Source organism: Asterias amurensis, chromosome 1, assembly GCF_032118995.1.
Source record: "Asterias amurensis chromosome 1, ASM3211899v1".
NCBI lineage: Eukaryota > Metazoa > Echinodermata > Asteroidea > Forcipulatida > Asteriidae > Asterias > Asterias amurensis.
In genome coordinates, this window is record NC_092648.1 from 16,986,861 (window position 1) to 17,013,899 (window position 27,039).

General features: G+C 39.0%; 2 protein-coding genes across 3 annotated transcripts in view; both read left to right on the forward strand.

Moving 5' to 3' along the window:
• The window catches only part of LOC139947941 (uncharacterized), a 69,909-nt gene extending 52,412 nt beyond the window's left edge, over positions 1 to 17,497 (forward strand). Inside the window, 3 exon segments of the mRNA XM_071945821.1 lie at positions 2,011 to 2,154; positions 13,355 to 13,641; positions 14,192 to 17,497. Of these exon segments, the coding sequence (XP_071801922.1) occupies positions 2,011 to 2,154; positions 13,355 to 13,641; positions 14,192 to 14,332 (572 nt within the window). The 3' untranslated portion in view covers positions 14,333 to 17,497.
• A 1,904-nt stretch (positions 17,498 to 19,401) lies between these two features.
• The window catches only part of LOC139947949 (uncharacterized), a 123,251-nt gene continuing 115,613 nt past the window's right edge, over positions 19,402 to 27,039 (forward strand). The window contains exons 1-3 of one of the 2 annotated variants that reach the window (XM_071945843.1): positions 19,402 to 19,527; positions 23,901 to 25,892; positions 26,880 to 27,027. In XM_071945843.1, coding sequence (XP_071801944.1) covers positions 23,911 to 25,892; positions 26,880 to 27,027 — 2,130 coding nt within the window. In that variant the 5' untranslated portion in view covers positions 19,402 to 19,527; positions 23,901 to 23,910. Of the gene's footprint in view, positions 19,528 to 21,567; positions 21,733 to 23,900; positions 25,893 to 26,879; positions 27,028 to 27,039 lie in introns of those variants that run through there. The other variant, XM_071945834.1, reaches the window with a different exon arrangement.

Below are 27,039 nucleotides of genomic sequence, written 5' to 3' on the forward strand. Positions count from 1 at the left end.
TGGCCCACTATAATTCATCAAATAACATGCAACTACATGTGGTGTATATTTCATTCACTGACACATTCACTTCTTAAATCCTCCAGTCCTACTCTAGCTTTTAAGAAAAACTCTTCCAATCCAGCTTTTATTTATTTTATTTACCTATGTCCTAATGATACAATTTCGGACTGTCCCCGAGGTTGATGCCAGGTAGTGGACCAACGAGACCTGACTAGGAACTCGACAGACCACTTTCAAATTTATTTGATTCCTGTACAAATACTGTCACCAGTATTTGACAGATTTGTTTATGTTTGCTTTGAACTTGATATTGATCCCATTTACAATGTGTAGCGCGCTTATCCTGACCCCCATTTTTTTAAGTAAAAAAGTGGTGAAAATGGTAGACGCGCATTGTGCTGTATTGTGCAGAGGTGCGTTCTGCATCTGCAGGGTGTCAATACTGTAGTTTGAAACAAAATAAAAAGCACAACACCCAGATGGACCCATGCATGAAAAAGATAACAGAAAACTATTAACCTTCTCCCTAAACCTGCGCCTACGTTAGCTACATGTGCATCATCAGGTTTTTAACTCATTTGCATGAATTTCCTTTAATTTTTTTTATCTCCACCAAGCCTTACGAATTAAAGTACAACAACCGTTAAGGACTAACAAGGGGAAGAAAAGTAGGTTATGATCAATGTGTGTGATGCATTCTTATCCCTGTCAATGCTTTGTCTGATTAAATGCTGTCGTGGATCACTTTAACAACCAGAACACATGCATGTATTTGACTACTCTATTGTGTTTATAGAACACATTTAAGAGTTGAAACGATTGACGATCTTTTTCTCAAATAAAGTTCAAGACTAAGGTATACTTTGGAAAGAACATTTTATTCAAAAAAATTCAAATAAAACACCATTTTGTATGTGATTCAAGTTTTAGAATGAGAAAACAGATTTTCTTTTGACAAATGACTGTCCGAATAATAGACAAGCTTTGTTCTGTTTCTTCTAACTTCTTCTGCAAAGATTACAAGGATTGGCTTTTGTAAAGGACCATTTGTGTGCTACCGTAGCTATAGACTGGTCCCCTGTCTTTATCCGATAAAGACTTGCACTGGTCTCATAGGCCCAATGATTTCATTGGATAAACATGCTGTTTTGTAGGCTCTCCATATTCTGTGCTATGATTGGTCCGCTCTGAAGTGGCGTAATTTGTCAGCTACACATTTTGATCGCCTGCTGCATGCCATGTGTGCATTATGTTTGTGTGTGAGTGAAGAGAGAGTAGTCTGGTCTCTTTGTTTGCTGTGAGAATCAATATTAGTGATTGTTAATGTGTACCTAGGGAACATGACCAGAAAATTATGCATCATGATAAAGGTTTGAATCTTTAGCATCCAGTATGTTGTTTTATTATGTTCTTATTTTTTGTTGATTTAATTTTGCTTCTTCTTATTCTGAGTTTGCTGTATTAAATATGCATAAAAGCCTTTACTTCTCTTAAATATTTGTTTCTGTTATAAAATATGTGATCAGCCTTTATTTCACTGTAGAGCTTATTAACGACCTGCCTGGCCAAATTTTGAGTCCTAATTATGTTCTATTCCCCTAACAGAAAAAGTCCTTTCATGTAGGCTAAGTTCTTATAGAATCCTATAGAATTTAAATAGGATCTCTATAATTTAGATTCTTATAGATTTTTTGCCAGTTCCTGTTTTCCTATCAGATTCTTATAGTTTTTTTTTCTTAAAGTTAATTCATTACTGGAGAATTGGAGAAGCAGAGAGTTTTTTCCTTAGAGATGTGCAATCACCCACTTCCCCTTTCCCATTACAAATGAAGTAGTCTTGTTATTTTGCGGTAATAATCCAATCTCCGACCTGTAACCAAAGCAGAGGTTGTAACTAGCCGTACCCTGGCACCGTTTTAATCCCGACCAATTTTCATCCATCCCCCGCATCTCGGATTTTAGAAATCATGAGGTTCAACCACCGTGATCTTATTAAACCACTTACAGAGCCCAGGAAGAGCAAAGATGACCTCAACGCTAACAATAACCGAGGAACAACGTCCAACCCGTCTCTGTTTCCGCTCCCGGACTCAGCCGCTAATCTTGATTGGCATAATCTGGTGGAGACGGCCAACGCTTTTCAGGACACTGGTGGGTAGTAGTCTTTAGAACTGAACTAATCAATAACCTCTGTGAATAGTGTGAAAGTTAACCGAACCTCGGAGTAGATGGTTAAGAGCAATGAAGATATAAGATTTCCTTTGTGATTCCATGCCCGAGCGCCTTCATTTGATGTTTTGGGTCATTTTGCTGATGTCAAATTTGTCTACATCTGTGATAAAGTAAATTTCAGTCTTTTATCTGAGTTTAGACTTTTAAAAAGTCTGCCTGGTAAAAGAAAATGTGCTGTATTTTTCTCCTAATTTAATCATTCAGCATGAGGATACTCTTTCCAAAAGCTTCTTGGAATCTATAAATCAAGGGGCTATACAAATTTGGAAATTTCTATTTTTTAATGTACCTCTGAAGATCTGGATCTCAGTTTGAGACTCTTTTGTCTGCAATGACTGTCACCCCTGAGCTGTAGATAGAAATGCTGGGATAGTTAAGACTAGTCTTTTCTCGAGTTAGGATGAGTTACTCTTCCTTACTTAGGACTAGCCTTCAGTTTTTAATAACTCCTAAAGAGAGTCCAGAGTTAAGACTGTCCGTGTGAAATAGACCCCAGGGTTGGTTTGCCCAGTTTTGTGGTTAAGGAACTTTGATTATAGCAACCCAGTCTGTTTTCAATGCACAAAAACAACATGGAGTAACGGATAGTTTTCACGCAGTTGAGTTGATCTCTCGCATGTGTCTTTACTTTTCAATGAGAGTCCAGTCAACAACTTAACATCATCCTAGTTTGTTTCCCCGACTTGAAATGGTCTGTAACAAGCCATAACTCTATATTTAAACTCCCAAAGGTGCTGACACAAATCGTTGGCACACATTTTACGCCATGTCATTAAGAAAGCAGAATGTTTTAGAGTCACCACACCCATTCATCGTACTCGGTAATTTAGAATATCTTCATAAACCAACTCACCTAATAAGGGTCCACGGTTCCTCCCTTCCATTAGGCTGTTAACAGTTCATGTCTTCCCTGGTCCCCATGTGTATTGAGCGCCAGGGAGATCACTGATAGTTACCGAAGGATATCAGTTAGCGAGGGAAGCATTCGGCTTAGGGATCGATTTCCTGTGAGACTTGAGATATGTTCGGATTCATTTTCTTGTAGTACCCCCCCCCCCCCCCCCCGTGCTGGATTGGTTATGTAGTACCACCTTTTGCTGGATTGGTTATGTAATGATCTGATACCCTGTGGCGAATGTATTTCCATTAATAATGGCAAGCCTGCTGTGGAGTGTTTTCCTTAACTCTGTCATGATTGTGATAGTTTTTTGTATACACTATACCTTTAAAGGCAGGGGACACTATTTGTAATTATTCAAAATAATTATTAGCATAAAACCTTTCTTGGTAACGAGTGATGGGGGGTGGTTGATAGTATAAAACATTGTGAGAAACAGCTCCCTCTGAAGTGACGTGTTTTCGAGAAAGAAGTAATTTTCTGCGAATTTGATTTTGAGACCTCAGATTTTTTTTTTTTTTTCCATAGTTATCTCGTAACTTTGACGACCAAAGTTCTATCTATTCAACGTTCTTTTTCAAAAGCATTTGTTTGTTTAACTCTGGCCTGGAATTACTTGACTGTCATGTAGGCCATAAGCCATTTTGAAATATGATGAACACATTACTAAAACATTATTTAGGTTTGGGTAAACTTGCCTGTATATACACCCAAACCAAACAGTGTACTTTTATACTCTCCACCATATCTCAAAAAGGCTAATTGCCTTTGGTGCCCGTTCAAAAATGAAAACGGCCTTGCCCCGTCAAAGATTGATTTCCAGGCCCGTTATTTACTTCTTCTTTTTTAACTTCACCCTCTCTTTGCATCCACTTTTGACCCATTATTAATAAAAAGTACATCAATAACAATTCTTAATTCTAAAATACACACAACATAAATAAATTTTCCAAAGTGGTAACTTGGACATTCATTTATAGGCCTGGCATAAATAATTTGATAGATTTGAGTATTGTCTCCTGCTCAAATTTCTATTTATCTAAAAAGTTTGTTGGGTACTGACTCTTTACTTCTCACCTCCTCCTAAAAAGCATCTTTAGTGGGCGTCCAAACTTTTCAAAATTTATCAGGTCATATACAGATAGGGCTACTTTTGACAAACACTCTCCCTCCCCAAAGTAGAATTTAATATGCAAAATATCATCATTTTACAAACCCTTTTAAAGTCGTACACTGGTTCAGACCCTTTTCTCCGCCGTACTCTTTTTTGAATGACCATAAATGTTAAATGTTGAAAACGTTGGACGGCCCCCTTAAGTACATGCAGTGTTGTCAACCTCTGCTTTCTAATAGCAGTCTGCACTGGATTACAAGCAATCCACTCAAGGGTTTTTATTATTAATAATGTGTAGTTTTTAACCAAGAGCATACCGTATTCATAAAAAAGGGGTTGGATTACATGTATTTCAGGCTGTTTCCTCTGCCTGAGCTCGCTTAATTTACCCATTACCTAAGGGGAAATAACATCAGGATGCTATAGCCCAATAGTCAATGAGCCGTTCTGTAGAGTTCAATCAGTGCCCTCTTCCATACCTGCCTTCTTGGGATACTTGCTCGTTATAAAGCTACATGATTCCGACCGCAACATTCGGTCATATTCGGGTGAGTCACTGATATTAGTTACTGTACCATGAGAAAAGTAATTAAGCGCCTACGTGGATGTAGAATTCTTTTTTTCTGCAGGGGGGTGGGGGTTTGTTTTGTGGTTTTCGAAGAGAAGTAGAAAGGAAACTTTGTTCGATTTTGTTCTGTGTTTTGTCACTTTAATTTACGGTTTGGGTGTTCTCGTGTGTCACTCAATAACTGGGTTATTGCGGAAGGCTGTTAACAAATGTAGATGTGTGTTCTTGGCTTCCCCACGAAATAGTGGAGTCACCCTGAGAGGTCCCACTAGCTGCCCAGTTTCTCAGGGGCTTCTACGTCAAGTTGTTGAAAGCCCGGTAGTTCCTAGTCACCGGCTCCACGTCATGTGTTCAGGTCTAGTCACTGCATGAGTTGGTTTCTTACGAGGGTGAGAGTCTCAAGGTTTGAATTCTCTAGCTGATTTAGTTAAAGAGAAGAGAGAAGGAGGTTCATTCTGCCATTCATAGAAAGAGCCAACATGGCGCAAGTTCCTAGTTTTGATGTTCCTTGGTTGGATTTCAAGCAGAGGATGCGAGCGGTGTATCAATGGTTTAGCGGCTGTGGTAACTCGGTGATGAACGTCATCTTGGGTTTCTTTCAGAAGGGCTGCTATCATCTCCCCAAGGAAATGGAGCTGTATTACGGTCTGTACTGCTTCTGTATCTCTTTCTTTTTCTGTTGAACTGTCTTGGTTTGATTACGATATCATTTTTTTTCAAAATAGCTTCAAAGACTCATTGGCTTAACTGAAATTGCTTCTTTGTCCAATTCCTATGTGTTTCTGCTGAATGCAGTTTTATACAACAATTATCAGGGAGTACTAATTTAACTACTTGTTTCATAAGCAAGGTATAGTTTTCATAAATGTTAAAATCTTTTTAAAGGTATCAAGCGAGTTAAATACACAGTAATTGTGTACTGCTTATCTTCCCAGATTTGTTAGTCTATGGGGCTCCTAGTTGTGTCCTTAAGTAGAGTGCATGACTGTGCTTCTGAAATGTCTTCAACTTTTTTCTTCATATACTGTTTTTATTATGTAACAGGTTGTTGAAAAAATGTCAAAATTATATTCCTTCAAGGATAATATTGAAGGAAACAAAACATTACTTTGCTGTCATGGTTTGTAGATAGGTCTGCCATTAACCTTTTAGAGAAAACCTTTTAGAGAAATGAATGTTTGGAACATTGACAAAATCAAAACCAAAACAAAGCAGCAAGATCAACCAATTTCTCTCGGAAGTCGGCACTAATTTCTTCTGTTGAATTTCACTTCGATAAGCGTACAGTTTTTTATGAGAATAGACTTGATTGCCGTTTGACATTTTATGGGGTATCAGGTAGCACTCTGTGACGCATGGTTAGCAAAAGCGGTTGATTTTGTCAAATCAACTTCAGTGAAGGAAGGGAAGTATTTTGGTCCCCCTGGGGTACAAACTGACAAAGCCGGAGGGGCGTATGTAGATTACTGCTTGAGCTGTGTGTAATTGGGACGTAGTAGTTGACATTTAGTGCTCTTGAAAAGCGTCCAAGTCTTCTGATGTGCGCATGTTAGTCCTGGTTGCATTTTCAATGTAATTGACAGATCATTAAAAAAATGGCACTTGCCTGAATTTTTGTGTGTTGCTATCTGCAGTTGGGGGTCATTCAGAAATTGTTTTGACCCACCCACCCACCCAAATATTTTAGAAAGAGGTAATTTCTAATACTCAAACACTAAAAGACTTCAGGCCTGAAGCCTTTTTTAGGCATCTGAAAGCACAGACATTTGTGCAACTAGGGTGTTTTTTCTTTCATTTTTCTCTTGCAACTTTGTTGGCCATCTGAGTCCATATTTTCACAGATTTGTTATTTGATGCATACATGTATTGGGATACACCAAGAGAGAATACTGCCAATTGCCAAAGGTGTCTCCTGCTCTAAATTCAACATGTTGAGTAGGATTTGAAACTTTGCATGGTGGAAATACGATATAGAAAGGTTTGCGGTAACACCATGTAATGACTATCTCTAATGAGTTGGGGTGGTTCTGAAAAGTGAAAAGAACCGTTGGTTTGAACTCGACGTTCCGATCAGTATGCTCTGATCGTCTTCTGTTGGTTGTGTGAACTGCTATGTAACCTGTGTTATACGATAAGTCATCACCATTTTCTTAATGGGATGAAGATGCTTCTCATCGGGTCGTGTCACATGTTTTTCTACACCCTCTAGTTCTCATACAACACTAACGCACAGCAAACAAAGAGTTTCAATATATAGCGTTGAAACAATGTCTATCTTAGTAAGCCCACTTAGGTAAGAAGTACTTAGTTGGGGATGAGTTTGTGACTTCTACTGACTAATCCTAACATCCTTCCATTGATCATTGTATTGTCACTAAGCCTCCTATATATAGATCTATACCGAATGAGATGTGAAGGCTTGCATCACCTGCTGATAACAGGTGGAGCTACACAAACGATACATCAGTTTGCCTGTCTGCTATTGTTGTAACTAAACATGTGTCGGAAATGTTTTATCATCAGAGTTATTCAAACGGACTTATGATATGATATTAAGACTAAGTCATCCTCTATGGTCATATGAGAGGATAGGATTGTAGATTGTAATATGCTTAACTTGACTTATTGATGGGGGCTTTGTTCTACAGGCATTATCTTGTAAAGGTTGTCAGGCCTGTGTGCTTCGTTTTTGAAAGGGCAGGGGCAAAGTTCCTTGGTAAAAGGCACCCTATGAAGAAATTGTTAATTTCTACTGGAGCATATCAAGGGCACCAAGGCAATGACCAGGGCGCATGGATGCAATCGCCTGTGTTGCCTACGAGAAGTATCAGGCCAGGGTTATCATGGAACTGTTGGGTGTTTTTAAGCTAGGAAATGTCTGCTTTAATTGTTCTTGATGTACAACTGTTAACACCTGGAAGTCAAGCATTCGATAGTCATTCATCAGTTAAAAATAACCCACAGATAATGGTGTCATTTTCAGTTGTTAATTCACCTGTTTCAGTAACTATAGCCTACATCATGGGTGGTAGTGGGTGCTATGGTGAGTAAAGCTCTCGACTCTTACAAATGTCTCCCTGTTTTTAGTTGGGTGTTGGTTCTCTCTTGTGCCATGATGATTTTTCTGCGGGCCGTCCAGTTTTCTTCCCTCTGGAAAAATCAAACACTTTTCGATCTCTGGCTTTGCTCCTTGGTCATACATGTGGCTGACTGCCAAAAGGTGTCTTTACATGCTTGCGGCTCGACCATATTGTAGCCGCACCCATCACAAATCAGCTTCTAATAGTTGGATAAAAGATAATTAGCCTCCAAAATTATATTTTATAATCTACATTCTTTGCTCAGTTTCCCTGTCACTAACCGAGCAAAGAAAGGCAGAGGATTCCACTTTGTTTGTTAGGATTACACTTTGTTTATTTAGTCTTATCAGATTAATTTTGGTTTTTACCCAAATACACCGATGTGTGTTAGCACTGTATACTCTGTTCTTTCCCGAGCTCTGTGAAATAAAATTACAGGCATGTTACTCGGGTAGGATTGGAACCCACGACCTTTGCAATTCTATATTCTTATCATGTTATCAAAATTTCTTGACGCTCCCAGTACAACAAGTGACAATGCGTTCAAGGAAAGGTTGTCCTTTAAATTTTATGACAGTTATTTTATCGACAGCAGGATGCCCCTGTAAGAAATGACTCGTATAGTACCATGCAAGTATTGTATCATAACTCTGTCCGCTTGGGACAAAGGTACACTCCGCATTCATCAGTCACTCAATCACGACTGCATCAAGAGAATTGTTCTTTGGGGATAACAGGTAATTGGTACTTGCCTAAGCATTCCGCCTGCACCTTATTGATTCAAGACACAAAGCAGACAATGTAGAGAATCAAGTTTGTTTCTACCCCCCCCCCCCCCCCCCCTCTCACTTTGAATAAGTATTTCCTGTTCTAAAAATAATCAAACCAATAATTGGGAATTCCAATAAGAGGTAGGGGATGGGTTTGGAACATGATTTATGTCAGGTTTAAACTCCAGTGGATTCTGACAGAAGAAGACTTCATTGTGAATTAGACGTCACAGCAGTGCTATGGAAATTGGAAAAGTATGCATTTGGAGTCACAAGGCAGGCCTCGTGGACAGCGAATTGAACCATAAAAAGTCAACTCATGTTGTGTCTACTTCAGAAAACTTAAAGAGTGAAATCGTGCTCCTTTTTCTTTCGCCAAATATCCCTCAGTACGATGGCATTATGGTTTGATACCTTTTGTATTGACATGAGTTCTTACTCACTGGGAATGAAGATGTATGTAATATAAATTACCTGTAGAAATTTCAGCTTCATTAACCGTCAAGTTTTTTTTGGAAAACAATTTGAAAATCACAGAGCAATGTTTTTAGGAGAATAACTCTTTTCTAAAAAATTACAGCACCTAGGCAGGTAATATTTTAAGGGAAGCTTTCTACCATCATTGTGTTTAATCGTGTTATGTTTAGTTTTTTGTTTGTGTCGTACAGAAAGTACCCAAACCCTTTAAAGAATGAAAAACGGCTCGTTTTTGTATAGCTAAATATCCCTCAGTACGTTGCACTTTAAGTGGAAGATTATTCTTGTGTTCACACCACAGTTTACTTAATTAAATAAATCCTACTCAATTTGGGTGATGTCGCTCTCTAACACGCAATCTAGGATGATTTGTGCCTGTGGGTGGCAGGATTAGCACCCTCTGCGATAGTGCGCTTGTAGCAGTCTCCCAACATCTATAATAATACATTAATTACTTGTTCCCCTTGACAACGCAGTGCAAGGACCCCCCTCGGTGTCTTGGGTCCGCGGTCTTCTGTGGGACCCAGGGATGTCATGTTAATTTGTTTGAGAGAGTGACAGTTCGTGATAATGAATCATCTAAAAAGCAAAAGTGCCAGTGTCAGAAAGATTTTCAGACTCGCAAGAACATGTTTCTCATGTTACAATCGCTTGCTCAAACAAACTAGAATGATTGTTGTCTTTTAAAAAAGACAAAAAACTGCTTTACTGTCAGTAGGAATCAATCCTTATTCGAGTTGACAAAAGTTTACCTGAGAAAGTAGAACTAGCTGTTGCAAATTTCTTACCAACCAAAAGAACCCATGGTATCAATGCTAAAAATGGTTAGTGACCTGATGTTTCGACCCTAGCAGAGGTTATTTGTTGAAGAGTACACAAAACGGTTTGGAAGGTTGCTGATTTTCCCTGAAATTTATTTCTAAAACTTCAGCCCCCTCTAAACGTGAAGAAAACAAAATCCGATAAGAGTCCTTTGGTAATATTTCATGGCACTCCATTGCTGCCCACAAGCTGCCTTGTGGCATACTGCCTGCATAATTCTTGACATCCTGTATGCAGTCATGCAGTATGTTGTCATTTCCCCACCTGTGGACACCAGGCATTGATGAGTTAGTGTGCTCAGGGGGGGGGGGGGGGGGGGGGTGTTGAGCATTCAGCCTAGGGACTGTCACATGTAGGTACAGGATGCCAGACTTGATTGTCCTGCACGCATCATGGTTAAGATAAATAGACAGACCCAGTCCGTGAAACGTATTCAAGGTGTGTTGACAGAAGAACTGGTGTATGGGGCTTGAAGCTTTTCAATTTTTTTTTAAACTTTAATGGTGGGGTTACTTTAGAGAACCATTTCATTGGCAATTTATACACCTGAACCTCTTAGCATTCAGTTCAGTCGGGATCATTAACAGAACACTTGTTTGAATAAATCTTAATCCAGGGTGATGCAGGTTAGACATAAAGAATGTGGTTTAAAAATAGAGAAAGTTGTGAGTATTTTAGTATACAAATTTGAGTTAGCCCTTAAGAAAGGAGCTGTGAACTTTACACTAGGTGCATGTACAGGGCCCCCCAAATGATTCATTTCCTGACAATTGCCCCCCTCACACTAAATATTATGACGGGTTGCATCATGGGACCCTCCTCACGCTATATGGGTGCCCAAGTTAATTGGAAACATTACTACCACGTCTCTGCGTGCAGAACGCTCTTAACTTTATCATTGTGTAAAATCAAGGCGCTGACCTGTGTACATGTAGCTACATGCAGCGAACTGAATATAAATACATGTAAGCCTGGTTTATACTTCCTGTGAATGCAAATTCGAACGAATTTTGACGTTACAAGTTAGCGACAAATAATTTGCGTCAGACGACGTGTGCTGAAACTCCTGCGAAGCATTCACTGCAAAACAGCCTTGTGACGCCAAAATTTGTATCGCATTAGCAGGATGTATGAACCCGGCTTTGAAGTTTGATGTAGCATTTCAAGCAGAGTACAGTTAGTGCAATATATTTCTAGTGACATACCCCCCCCCATAGATGGGTACACAGTTGGACCAAACCCTCCTTGAGGTTGTTGCCTGTCTTTGCCCTGTGTTAGAATATTGTAACTTCCTGCGTATAAGGCACTCAAGGTATAAGGCGTTCAACGTATTAGGCGCAGTTTCTCAAAATCATTGAAACAATATTAAAGTGTCTGTTGCTCGCTTTTTTTGCATGCTAAAATGCATGCCAGAACCACCATATGCTGGAGGGTACTTTCAAAACAACGATTTTGCAGCTCGAAATGTACGCCTTACATGATGCAGTGATTAGAGAATTCAAGAGCGCCCTCGGCGTCCCCAAAGTTTAAAATAGTTGTGTTAGTTTTCCTCAAAAGTGTATTCATAAAATAGTGGTATGGCTGTAAGAGTTTGGCATACACCTTTAAGTAAAAAACAAAATTCCTGGGGCTATTTCCTGCATCACGTTCTCCAGAGACCAAATGTATCTCAATGAACAAATTATCTTGCGTGACAAAATTATCACGGGCTAGTCAGCTTAGGTAATGCTCAATATATGTACATCATTGCGATAATCATCTTTGGTAATTGTTCGGACAGATGAACCGATGCTGATATGATTGGGACTGGAAGGATGGCGGTCATTACACCAATATCCCGCCAATTTCATCCCTCGTGATTAATACTTTGTAGAAAGGTCCTCTTGACTCTTGTCTTGAGTTCTCGTAGAGTGCGGTCAAAACTATCTTTGGTTGACTTTCTGTTTCTGCTAACGTGACTCTACTTTTTAGACAGCTCCCTTTGACTCTTGGTCTCCTGGAGCACGGTCAAAATTTGGTTGACATTCTGTTTCTGCTAAGCGTGACTCTTCTGCACTCAGCAAACTTAGAGTCATTGACCACATACTTTTCCTGCTCTAGGTTTCTTTCCCACAAGTTAATGGCCCTTTCATGTTATCATGGAGGTAGGATTTGAATTCTGTCTCCATGAAGTATCTTCGTTAAAACCCTGTAACTGTTTGAAATCAGATAACACTCCAGCCCAACTGGCTCTTGCCACAAAATTCCACAAGAGACTTGGCTCTTGCCACAAAATTCCACAAGAAACTTTGCTCTTGCCACAAAATTCCACAAGAGACTTGGCTCTTGCCACAAAATTCCACAAGAGACTGAGTCCACAGTACACAAACCATGGGGTTTCCTGATAGTGCTAGCTATACAAACAGAAGAAGCCCATGCATCCAATGCTAGCCTTGAAGGTTTCGGACTTCTTGGAAAAATGGTATATTAGCATAGGAGGTGTTCATTACTGTATAATGGATGATTCACTGGCATTATCTCTCTCCAGAGGTAATAGGTTACTTAAAGGGCTTATACACATGCCTTAGACATGTGACTGACTTCCACCCCAAGGAAGTCAGGCGCATGTTGGGCGAGGGAAGTATCATTTTAAGACTGTTGTGGAATAGTCGCCACTAAATTATAATTAGAGATCCAATCTCAGTGAATCTTTCTCCGATCAACCAATGTGATTCCCTCTTGTTCAATGAAGTTCGCTTTTAGTGTTTCTTACATTCAGGTTTAGACCTGTAATGATGAATAAGAACAAGTGAAGTATCACGTTAAAGGCAGTGGACACTATTGGTAATTGTCAAAGACTAGCCTTCACAGTTAGTGTATCTCAACATATGCATAAAATAACAAACCTTTTATTACACCCTTGTCATACGAAGTTGTGTGCGTTTAGATGGTTGATTTCGAGACCTCAAGTTCTAAATCTGAGGTCTCAAAATCAAATTCATGGAAAATTACTTCTTTTTCAAAAACTATGGCACTTAAGAGGGAGCCATTTCTTACAGTGTTTTACCAAGTGTCCACTGTCTTTAAGACAGTTGTGGAACAGTCGCCACTACATTATAACGCTTATTTGACAGTTAGAGATCCCATCTCCTTGACTCCTTCTCTGATCAACCAATGTCATTCCCTCTTTGTTCAATAAAATTCACTTTTTTGTGTTTCTTACATTTAGGTTTATACCTAGAATGTTGAATAAGGACAAGAGAAGTATCATCTTAAGACAGTAGTGGAACAGTCGCCCCTAAAATGTAACGTTTCATTTATAATAAGAGATTCCATAGCCTTGAATCATTCTCCAATTCAACCAATGCTACTCCCTCTTTGTTCAATAGAGTTCTCTTTTCTTACATGCAGGTTTAGATCATCCAAGCTTTAAATCAGCCTCATCCAATAAGCTGAATGACATGGGGGATACCTCCTCCCTCGCATTCCTCAACTCCGCCTCAAGCATTGACAAGAAGAAGCTATTGAGCAAGAGTACCGACGCACTTTCCCCGTCAACAACGAGGAGAGCACGCCCTCAACTTAATAATGACCTTGAAGCGCACAAGTTCAGTAAATCATTTGACAACAGTGACGTGAAGCGGACACCCAGTTTTTTGGAGCATGAGCTCAGGAGAACGCGAGAGAGGCTGAATAAGGTATTTGCTCTCTGCTCATCAGACCCATTGCCCAATTTCAAAGAGCTGCATAAGCTCAAAAAGTAGCTAAGCACAACAAGATTATGCTTACCAGAATACAGTTTCCAGCCAAACTTCCATGTGACATGTACAAATTGTGACTGGTATCCTGCTCATTTCTGTTTAGCAGACAACTGTTGAGCAATATTTTCCACTTAAGCAGCTCTATGAAATTGGGCCCAGATCCTCCACACTTTATCGTAACATTTTGATCTAAATTTGAAGGCATAGTGCTTTACAGCAAAAACCACCTCTTCCTTCATGCAAACAGGCACTTAGATTTATCAGCGTTTATTCATGTGGATGTCTTGGTTTAGAGGAGTTGTAATGATTTGGGAAGGTTACTGGCCTGAACTTTTGAGAGAGTCTGAAGGGTTTCAATCAACTTGAGAAGGTTCTAGATTTAGGTTCTGAACAGGAATTGAGTTCACAAATTGTGCAACATTTCATTCTTACCTACTACAGTTATTTCATTTGTGAAATTTCTGTTTTTTTTCTGTCCACCACCTAGGAGCGACAGCAGAAAGAAGAGCTTGCAGGTCAAGTCCACAAACTCCTTCATGACAACAAGAGACTACAGGGTGAGTCGGTGACAACAGCTGAGCAACTCCAACAGTTCACCGACTGGTTCTTCAATGCTATCGAGAAGTGAACGACTGCTGCCACCAACTGCAGTGCATTATCATGTGTGTGATATTTTTTTGTATTAAAAAAGTATGACTACTTAAAGAACTTGCTTGGATGACCTGCGAGGAGATTACTGGCTGATGTCCTTGGTGAGTTTTCTCAAGCTTTCTCTGGATTTTGAAACGCATTAAGAGAAATATCAGAGGAGATTTTGCTTCCATCTGCTGATTTGTCAAGATAAAATATATGTGTATGTACTAGCTGATGAATCAAATAGTTGGCTTTTTCCGCCACATAGACCAATTGTAAGCTGTTACTGGTTCTAACCTCACTGGCCAAGCAGAATGGTGTCATTTTCACATTATACATGGCACCTGTTCAAAGAAGAATTGGGGGTTTTTTTTGGGGGGGGGATTTAAGATGCAAAAACAAAACTTGCATGTCCAGAATTATTGAACCCATTCTAGTTATGAATGTTTTCCATTTTCAGTTCAGGTATCGGGATAGCACTATTTCAGTGGCTATATACTTAATATTGAGTTGTGTAACCAAACAAGCTTAAAGATTTAAAGCTTTGTGATGTATACAGGGGGCTTACTTTACCTTTTAAAAGGAAGGTAAAAGGAAACCGTAAGGTGCCATTTCAGTAGTGGGATACTTTCATTGAGGACTCTCGCAGTGGTCGATATGTTTTGTGGTAAAACCTCGTAGTGATACATTATCGTACTACAAGGTTTTCTCATTCCAAGCAGAATTACAAATGCAAGACAAGATTACGGCAAGAAAGCATTTTTCAATACATGTAAAAACACAGTGCATATGTGCAGCGCAGGAATTTATCCGATCAGCATTTGCAATGAACTGATGAAGTATAAATTTTGGTACTTTTTAATGATAAACAGAGACAAGCATTTGGACATTTAAGTAGTCTGAGAAATTATCAGTTCAAATTTTCGAGATGCTCTCATATTCCCCTCCCCGCAAGGTTACCCATGGACAACATTTGTATCGTTTATACAGTAAACCAAATAAATACATGTACTTTGACAAAATTATAAAGCAATTGCAAATATAAGCTTTTATATAACAAGATGAAACGAAACATCTCTTCCCTAGTTTGATTCTCCGACTTTTTTTGCCCATAATGTCTTCTTCAACAAGGGATTGAACAGTATTGTATGAAATTCCATATGGATTTGGAGGTGTGTGAACATTTTGGGGTAACTTAACTTATTTAAGTGTTTCTCAAACAAAAATTGAGCATTTATTTTGAAACCTGGACAGGTGTGTAAAAAAAAAAACATTCTCTTAAAATACAGTTTTCAAAACGTCAGTTATGGACATAAGAAATTTCCCAACTCTCAATATAGATAATGTAACCTGTGACGTCACATGTTTGCAAAAGAGTCACAGAGCCTCAAATCTCCTCTCATGTGACTGTTTATTGCTCCAGTATTGAGTTAACTCACTGAGCAATGCTCCACAGCCCTAGCTATAAAAACATTATATAAAAAAATAGAAACAAAATACTTGAAGGGTTCCACAAAATGTTTTAAAAATGAATACCTTTCCCAAGTTTCTTACAATTTTTTTAATTTTTATGTGGCACTTCAACAGTATTTTGTTTTCATGCAGTTATTTTGTTAAACAGAAGGGGGAAAATGAGGAAAATGACCCGTGGTGTATGAGTGTCGATTGACATATTGTGATCCCAGAAGTGTTTTTTTCAAAGGCTATAACGAGAGTGACTCTGCCAGGGTCTAAACAAAAGGCCATCACCACTTAATTCGTATTATTATTAGTAGTATTATTATATTATAATATTTGTTTGTAAGTAACAGTTTGAGGAAAAAAAGACTTTCCTATCTGTAGATAAAGCAGTGTATGAACTTCCCAATAGTGTTTACGCTTAGGGGTAAGTCGCATAAAGCCTTGTATATATGACTATCATTTTTTATGTTATATCTACACTGTTAAATAGTTTGGCATACATCATTTCACAAAATGTACAATCACTATAATCATTACTTTGTGATATATTTTTCCACGTTCTTAACCTTGTATGTATGCTCTTGATAATTTTATAGTGAAAAAAGAGTCATGTATAAAATGTAGCGCGATTGCAAGTAAAAGCACACGCTGTTTAGCCTATGTGGTATACGTGCACCAGTATTTTGTAAAATAAATGACACACATTGTGTAGGAAACGAGACTTGGTATACTGTGCATGTATTGTAAAATAAGCTATTGTATTTATAAATGTAATTTGAACCATATTTCTGTATTTGTTCATTTATTTATCACTTTTGATTTGACACTTTTTTGTTTTGAGAGCTAATGTGACATTTCTACTTTAAAAACACCTTGATGGGTTATCTTGTTGTCTTTTCTACATTAGAAAGTAAACAAATTAGTTTGTTTCTACTAACTCCACAATGTCGCTGAAAAACTGAAGGCACAATCACATGCTGAGATTAAAATACCAGTAGAATGTAGGAGTCATTCAAAAACTCTAAATAAACTTAACTGCAATACCACATGGTGATTGAATGCCCCCTGAAGGGCATGTCAAAGGTCAGTATGGTTGTGGGTAATTGTATGACCTTTAGTATTTTCACTCTCAGTTATGTAAGAAATTGCTGCTGAGGAGGTTTATTATGTTCCGGTCATGAATATAGACTGAGAACATTAAACATCCGTTGTTGTTTTTTTCTACCATTCTAAACAAAGTATCCAAAGCGAGGCTGGTAGGAAGATCACCAATTAGTATGGTCCCACTATTGCCAAATGAACAGCGGTATAGCTGATTGCTCCTGAACACAGGGAATATGACCAATAATGGAACCATCTTATTTGATGGTATGTTGGCTTCAGCTTAACAGAAGTCAATCAGAAAATTTTAATTTTATATTTGTCCCTTTGTTAATTCCTATGACCTCACCCTCCTTGATTTATTAATTAATTAATTAATTAATTACTCTTTTTTTATAATTAATTTCTGTTGAAAACAATTATAGATGTTTGTATTAATATGTTCACCTATACCATGCTAACCTGCAGTGCTAAATATGAAAGGGAAGGCCAGTGGGTTATTAAATAATTATGTCTTGTACAGTTCCAGACACTGGTACTTTATAATTATTCATAATTATGAAACAATAAAAAAAAGTGAAGATATTGATGAGAACAATCGAGACTCAACTGAAGATGTTTGTGCATGTTTGCTGTTCTTTGGAATAACAACTAACCACATGTAACAATACATGATTTGAGGCATTGCATGGTGAGGTATTAATATAAATCCAGTCTCCTGACGATGACTAGAGCAAACTAGTTGGAATGTGGGGGGGGGGGGGGCACACACTTTTTTTCGTCCAGTTTTTGTGAACTCAATGTGGAAGTGTCGTGGCCGAGCGGTTAAGAGCACCGAATTCAAACTCTTGTGTTTCTGATCAGCAGAGTGTGGGTTAGAATCCCCAGCCGTGACACTTGTGTCCTTAAGCAAGACTCTTAACCATTGCTTCGTCCTTCGGATGGGACGTAAAGCCGTTGGTCCAATGTGTTGTGTAACGCATGTAAAAGAACCCAGTGCACTTATCGAGAAGAGAAGGGGTTCGCCCCGGTGTTCCTGGCTGTGGCTGCTGTATGCGCCGTAGCACCTTATAAACCCTTAGTGCTAAATAATTGGGTCTCAGAATTCATCACTGCAATAACTTATCTTTTTGAAAGTTTGTATATACTCAGCGCCTTGAGTACCTTGATTGGTAGATAAATGTGCTATGTAACACTTCGATATTATTAACTTATATAAGGGCATGTGCGTGTCATCTCCATACTATTTAGTTCTGAACTCTTGTATGTTTACTTTTTGGTGACGCGCTAGCTGTCCCTTTCTGACATTGCCATTCTGCGGCCTCCATAGCTAGTTTGAGTAATATTATTGGTCATGATTTCTTACACGCAACTCGGCATTCAAGGCTGTTAACTATTTTGCCTTTGACACCATATCCATTGAGACTGTTTCCGAAGTTGTTTTAATTTTCCGTAAACCTTGCTTAAGCAATCAACTACACAAACCCTTTTATTTTTATTTTTGTTTTAATGAAAATTCAGGTGTTTCCAAATTCTACTGCTCAAATTTTGAAGGCTCATTGTTCTGTTTCAGTCGCCAATTAGGCCTCTGAAAGGCGTAAGATTGCCATAGATCTAGAATGCTCACGTTTTGACAGATTTGCCCCCTAAAATTTGTGTCATAGCATGGAGTCAGAAATATTTCTACCTCCATGGTCATAGATCTGCACCTGAAGATGCCGTTAACCCGAAAGGTTCTACTGCTGCTCATATTAAAAGGCTTTATGTTCTGTTTCATTCAGTTTGCCTCTTATTGACCTAAGATTGCACCACCGAGCATTTAAAATGCAAAATTTTGTCAATTAGAGGAGCCATTATTGAACGTGTAGTTTGGCGAGCCATAATTGAACTTGTTGTTGGGGAGCCATTATTGTAGGTGTAGTTCGGGAAGCCATTACTGAATGTGTAGTTGAGGGAGCAAATATTGAGCATGTACATGTTGTTGGGGAGCCATTATTGAATGTTCAAAAATATTTTATTAGATCATTCATTTATCTTTGTTACTTTGTTTATTTGGGAACAAAAATGTCATTTTTTTTAATTTTTTTTTTTATAGTACTAGAAACGTTTAAGTCTATAAATTAGTTCATCCATGCTTTTTATCCAAAAGCTAACAAATTGTTTTTTCAACTTTTACATGAACCAGCAGTTGTCTTGGGTTCCAGAATGTTTCAGGGACACTGACTGGCAATGAGGCGAATTATACACGATAACCATCAACCTTGTGTTTCTCAAATTTCACGGGTTTACCGCGCTAGATTTCCAGGGCTAGTCAATGCTCCATACCACCATCAAATAGCTTATAAGCGACAGCTATCAAGCTGTCATTTGATACTCTAAGTTGACCCTTTTCGTCATAGCTCAACCAGCAGGGTTCCAGTGGGACTTCTCACACTCTCAAGGTAATGCGTGTCAGAAATCGTTGTGTTTTTTCTACCAGTTCGTGGTACCAGTTTGTACCAAGTGGTATGGTACAACAAGAAACACGCGTTGGGTCAGAAGTGGTGAGTGGGGTCCGATGAAACAGTAAACTACAAGTCCTCTCTTTCCACGTTGTGATGATATCTAACTTCATCTCTTCAGCGAAAGGTACGTTGCACATCTTAGAATTTAATCGAGATACATTATAGAAAAGAGGGAGCCTTTGTACCTCCGTTATAAGTTAGTCCTCCATTGCGGGTCGTTGCTTTGTTTTTATATAAGTGGTAATGCCGGTTTGGGGTAGAGATGCTAAGTGCTAGTACTTTGTTTGTTTAGATGATCTTCCAATCAAGGGAACTCGGCAAAATCCCACAAGGAAGGGGATATAAACACCAAGCTGGCAACATCCTATCTCTCTCACAAACATTTGTTTAATGTGGTAGTATTGGATAGTGGGAGTGTGTGGTGGATAACTTTCCGTATGGCGCCACCACTTTTTCACTATTTTACAAAAAGGGACATCTCATTGAGGTAAATCAGATACTATATCATTTCATATCGAATGAAAAAGTGGTGGCGCCATATGGAAACTTTTTCCACTTTTGTAAAGGTACAAGCGTTTATCTGTAAATCTGTATTTAATTATATTCAAATTTTGCAACCCGTTTCATAAACTGTTTGTCGTTCAACTTGTAGGGCCTAGTTGGTAATATCTACCTCTATGGTTATATATCATTCAAGTTTCAATCATTGTACAGACCTCCATACTTCTTTTAAGCATTACACACCCACCGAGTGCAAAACCTGACCTTCACAAAGTAGGCCTACAGTATAGCCCTGGTAGGACGTCAGTCAGTGCCACTGCAACGGAGGAGTCCAACCTGGGCTAGCCTACAGTACTGCACTGGTCAGTGCAGCCGATGCTATTATGATTTGAAGAGTAGGCCTATATTGTTTGGGTTGGTTTTTTGTGGTTCCAGTCAACTCTCCATCCACAATAATCTCTTACAATTTCAAGTTGAGAAATGTTTGCGGTATTATTGACCTTTTAGAGTTATGTGATGGAGTTCTGATGACAATATCACATAAAAATAACAATGAGAACTTGGCTTCAATGTGTGTGTGAACTGTGTTTATGGAGAGACAAGAACAATCCATACATTTTTGATATTTTTCCGTAAATTGAAACTAATGTGATGTTGGGAATGAACCATGGAGGAAGGAAATACAAAGAAAAATTGACTAGAGCGTGATTCGAACCAAGATTAAATTGGCGGTGCTCTACCAACTTAGCTACCAGTGGTACACTTTGCCCAGGTTTTAGTTTCGAGCCATTAAACTAACGCCTAGGCAAGTCCAATCATGGAGGTAGAAATGGTCTTGTGTTTTAATGTACCTCACTGCGAACTGTAATAACTTGAAAAGAGACAAATCATGTTCAATTGTTGACTTTGAGTCTGATAAAATACCTTCCAATTCTCTTGAGTAATTAGGATAGCATTTGATACACCAAAAGACAGATCTCGTACTATTTAATGGTTCAAATAGAAACAGCTAAAACAATATGCATGTCAGGACTCGGGAAAGTTTTTCTCATTTTGACTCTGTTTGTGTACACAAAAATTATGGCCCAGTAAACATTTTGAGCTACATGCCTTGGGGATTTTTCTCACAAATTTAAGAAGCCCTGGAGTGTGCACAAATTCCTTTGCAAGTTGTTGTTTTGTGGCTTCTGATTTTTACAAAATTCTATGAACTATGTTATAGCATAGGTCCTATACACTTCAAACAAAAAGTTTTAACCCATAATTGGGTTAGAGTTCATCACTCCATACCACAGGCCTGCTTTGATCCCCTATAATCAGAGTAAAAAAATAACCTTGTGAAGAATTATTTCTTCAGGTGAGTGGCAAGCCTAACCTTGAACCATTGTTTGACAATGTTAAAAATTGTCATGGGACAACAATGACAATGTAAGCAACAATGTAGTAATTTATTTCTGTGATTCAATAGAAAAACAGCTCATTTTATATTGGAGCTCTGCACTTGCTTACAGGGCATCACCCCCCCCCCCATAGCATATGTGATACACCAGTTATCATTGTCCTGAATGCAATGGGAGTAATGTTAATGGGGGGTCTCTTAAAAAATGCCAACTGTTTACTTCAGTTGCTTAACTTGTTATCCTCGCTTCACTAGGTTCAAAGTCAGAGTGAAGGTTCAACACACAGCGGTGATCAACAGTAGCGGTGATCAACAGTGACTCCAGTAACCTAGGGGGGTCCTTCAATGCTTCACAACCATAGACTCTGGTAGTCAATGAGGGTTCTGGGTGCTACACATTGAGAAGGTTATCTGGATAAATATTTGAAGGTGTCACTTTGGTCATGAACCCGAAAACAATGTGTGTAATTTGTTTAATATTTGATATAAAGATGGTTGTGGTCTTTAGCAAAAGCTTCATGTGATATTGTTTCCTCTTCTCTGTTGATAAGTAATCGAAAACCCACTTTTGTCAAAAAATGTCTGCCTCCAAAGACTTAAGATTCAAATGTCTGTGGGGTCTATTTTTGTGAATGCTGCAGCCTGAGTTGCTGTTGGAACACCAACCCTCTGTCTCCTTGGTAAACAGTCGACATTCTTGATGAAAGTACCATGACTATATTTAGTCACAGGTCTCTGTTTATTGATATGATACTTTTGTTATATCAGCATTAGGCCACATAAAAAAATTATTGATCATCCTTTTTTTTTTTTGCGGATGGGGGAGGGAGGGAGGTTTTTTTTTTGTGTATGCCAAATATGAAATCAAGAATAAAAATATCATCACCATCACAATAAAACAGAGGAATTGTGTGTTTTTGATGTTTTCAATAGTTTTGTCAAACAAATTAAACTCCTAGATGACATTTTTTGTACATTTTTTCCAAACAACTAAGCACAGTGTAGCCCAAGTAAATATTCAAAGAATTGCTCTTGCCTTGCCGACACGAATAAAAACCTTCTTTAAACATCTTTTCAAACATGTACATTTTGAAAAAATTATCAGTTGAAAAATCTGTGCGGTAAAAGTATAAAGAGATATCTAGACATGGGAAAAATAAAAGAACACAATGTCAGACCATGACCTCAGCACCAGTCCATGACACACACTGCACAACATTTCTGCCACGCCTTGCTACTGGCTTTGGCGTGCAGATGCCACAATGAGGGTAGTATCATGCTTTTTCAACCATTTGACCAAAAATATAATTGAAAAGGTTGTTTTTTATGATTAAAAAAAAAAAAAAATGGGGTCGGGGGTTTTGAACGGTCAGGTGGGGACGATCAACAACTTTTTTTTTTATGTGGCCTTATAAATGTTGTCAAAAACAGACCTTTAAAGGCACTGGATACCTCTGGTACTTTTGAAATACCAATATCCTCACTTGATGTATCCCAACAAATATGCATAAAATAACAACTCTGTGAAAATTTTAACTCAATTTGTCATCGAAGTTGCAAGGGGAATAACACAAGAAAAAACACCCTTGTTTTGTGTGACAATTTTGTACAGGTGCTTTCAGATGCCTAAAAATGGCATTTAATATTTGATTGAGAATTAACCTCTTTCTCAAAAACTACGTTACTTCAGAGGGAGCCGTTTTTCACAATGTGTTATACCATAGAGCAAGGGCCAACTATCAACAACTCTTGATTGCTTGTTACCAAGAAGGTTTTTATGCTAACATATTATTTTGACTACCAATAGTGTCACGTGCCTTTAACCAAGACCATGAGTATCATTACAATTGGTAAATCTTTAAGCTACATTATCTTACCAGTGTCCTAACTGTCCTTACTTGTTGATGCTAACCGTGATGATGTTTAAACAAAATGACATACTAAATATAAACATAATGGGCAATATGCCAGTGACCTTCTATCCAGATTTGACGAAAGGCATGACCTCTTGAAGAGAAGGTGCCAAGTCAAAGTAAGAAAATCAAAGCAACCAAAGGAATGCAATTTCAATAACAACATCAATGTAAACATTGATAAAATTGTGGCAAAAAAATATGAAGACAAGGGGGAAAAAGAGGAAATTTTCAAACTAAGAGGAATTGTCAAAGAGGAAACAAAACTGGTAACACAAAGAAAAGTTCTACAATTTCTTACATTTAAACCAAAAAAATCTTACATTTAAACCAAAAAAAAAAGTTATTTGTATTTAATTCTTTAAGAATTTTAGCATCTTGCTCGACTTGCGACACGCTTGTTGTCAATGCATTCCCAATACTTGCAAGTCGCAGTTTACTACTGTGTGTTGTGGCATTGTGAAATGAGTATTGTTCAGCTTTATTGTTACACTAAAAAAGATGTAGGAGTACATAATATAAAATAGGAATTGAATACAGGTAAGCGAAAATAACTGGCAAATTCCCTGGTGAACACAATTCCCTGGTGAACACAATGTTGTACCCAAGGCATTGTAAAAAAAAATGTATATAATGTCCATATACGAGTTCATAAATGGTTTTTATTTAATTTCTATTTTTCAGGTATTCCAAAATGGAGCCACAGTTCAAGAATTGCTTGCTTCTGTTTATCCTTGGCTGTTGTCTTCATACAGTGTTTGCAGCGGTATTGATCAATGAGCTCAACTCCAACGTTCCTGGTCAAGACACTAAGGAATATATTGAACTATACAATAGCGGCACCGTTTCAGTCTCTTTAGACGACTATGTCATCGTTCTGTTTGACGGCACAACAAATGCGGCCTACTACGTGTTGTCCCTACAGGGAGGTCGCATAGCGTCAGATGGCTATTTTGTAATTGGCTCAAGTAACGTCGTCCCTAACCCAGATGTAGATTTTGGAACAGGTGTGAACATTGTGCAGAATGGTGATGATGCCGTGGCTTTGTACAGAGGATCTATCGCAGAGTTCACTGTGGGCATGTCTGTTACTGCGACGTCTTTAGTTGATGCTGTGGTGTACTACAGGAGGGAAATAACAGACAGTGGTCTTGTGGATGTCCTGACCCCTAATCAGGTACCTCTGAGAGAGTTTGGTGGACACTTCCGTGGAGAGGATGAATCCTTGAGCAGGTGTTCCGGGACGGACCCGTTGAAACTCTCCCAGTTTCACCTCACTGTTCTCACTCCAGGAGCCCAAAACAATTGCACCATGTTGGCTACTGACGCACCTGTGTTGATACCTCCAGATACCTTCCCTGGAATTGTTGACCTCCCAACGTTCTCTCCGGGGATGTCGGATATCATTCCACATATAGTCATAAATGAAATCGGTGTCGATCGAGGGTCTGGCCAGTTCATTGAGCTGTTTGATGGTGGTTATGGTGATGTATCCCTGGACGGGATCATTATTGTGTTGTACCGGAGCAGGACGGAAGCTTCCTATGGCAATGCTATCAGCTTATCCGGATTCAGAACTGATTCGGACGGATATTTTCTCCTTGGCCACTCAAGCCTGCAGCCAGATGCTGAATTACGAAGGACCCTTCGCACTAACAGACTAAATGCCATAGCACTGTACTTTGAATCTGCGGACAACATGCCTTCTTTAACGGCAGTCACTGGTCGGAATCTTATTGACGCTGTAGTCTATTCAGATTCAGAGCGTGATCGTAGTAGTGCTCTCATTGATGTACTGTACGCTGGTGCTACACCTCTAGTGGCGCCAGAGGACCAAACCAATTCATCACTTGTTAGGTGTAGGTCTTGGCAGCGTCTTGACACCTCTGCTTTTACCATCGGTACACAGACCCCGGGGGAGGACAACATATGCAAGCAGTACCTGCCTGTCTTTTTTATTAATGAAATCAATGTGGCTGTTGATGCGGTAATCACTGATCAGTTCATTGAAATATTTGACGGTGGGATTGGTTTTCAATCTTTGGACGGTGTCGTGGTTGTTCTGTACAACGGAAGAAATTCTCTGTCATACAATGCTATCGATTTGGCAAGCTACAGTACTAATGATAAAGGGTTCTGTGTGATTGGATGGAATAACGGAACTAACGTTGACGTTGTAGTGGAATTTTATGCGTCAGTGGGGTTTCTGCAACCAGGCCCCGATGCTGTTGCCCTCCACTTTGGTCCTCCTCAGCGCTTTGCCCAAGGAAAAGCAGTCACAGACTACAATCTTATCGATGCAGTGGTCTACGGAGACAACCCGGCGTTACCCTTACTGCATACACTCCTGCCAAACCAGCAGGTCCTGAATGAATTGGGAGGCAGCATCTCAGCGGATCAGTCTATAAGTCGCTGTTCCTGCTGCCAGAGCCTAAACACGACTGCCTTTGGCCTTGGAACTCCCAGCCCAGGGAACATCAACGTGAACTGCATCCAGAACAACAAAACTCATATTGAAACTTTCACCCATTACGTCAATTTAATTCGTCTGAATGAAATTCGGATTTCAAGACAGGACGCCCAAAACGGAGACTTTGTTGAAATTTATGATGGTGGATTTGGAGGTGTAAATCTGGATGGTATGGTACTTGTTCTCTATTCAAGTCAGGGAGAGAGGTAAGATAATCCCATTCTAATAAGCAAAGTCTGACTGACCGAACATAACTCGGCTTATATGAAATTACCCAGAATCAACGTCATTTGAAACAACCCTGATTCCGGGTCAAAATGTTTTGACCTGGATTCCGGGTCATTTGAAACAATCCGGATTCCGGGTCATTTATAATGACCCGGAATCCGGGTTATTAGCAACGACCCGGATTCCGGGTCAAAATGTTTTGACCCGGATTCCGGGTCATTTGTAATTACCCGGAATCCGGGTCATTCATAATGACCCGGAATCCGGGTTATTAGCAACGACCCGGATTCCAGGTCAAAATGTTTTGACCCAGATTCTGGGTCATTTGTAATTACCCGGAATCCGGGTCATTTGTCTTGACCCGGATTCCGGGTCATTTCCGGGTCATTTGAAACAACCCGGATTCCGAGTCAAAATGTTTTGACCCGGATTCCGGGTCATTTGTTATTACCCGGGATCCGGGTAATTTCAAATCACCCGGAATCCGGGTCAAATTGTCTTGACCCGGATTCCGGGTCATCTGTTCATGACGTCATAGATGAAAACAGATGATCCGGTAAACAAAAATTGTCAAGTATTGTTTGAACCTTTGCAATTTTTAAGAAGAAACTATAATTAAATAGAAAACTTACAGGTACAACTATGTGAAAATCTCTTAGGGTGAGTGTTGGCTCTGAAAAGAGTTGGTTGGGTCTGGCCCAATCGGCTCTTTTCGGAGCCAACACTCACCCTAAGAGATTTGCACATGGTTGTACCTGCAAGTTTACTATTTAATTATAGTTTCTTCTTATGTCTCCACACCATGCAAAGCTTCAAACAATACTTGACAATTTTTGTTTGAGTTTACCTTTTTGTATTTTTGGCTTTTCTCAATATGACAGCTCTTACAAGGCTTCTTTTCTGATCATGGTATGAAAAATGTTGAAAAAAAGTTCTGATTGTTTGTTTTTTCTCTCATATGATAGCTCTTATAAGGCAGTTGATCTGAATGGCATCAGTACTGACTCAAGTGGCTTTGTCGTTATTGGCCCAAGATCCGTCCAATCATCAGGAATCCTGGTAGATGAAGACCATTGGTTTCAGGGCGAGGCTGGAGCTGTTGCAATACACAAGGTAGAACTTTTT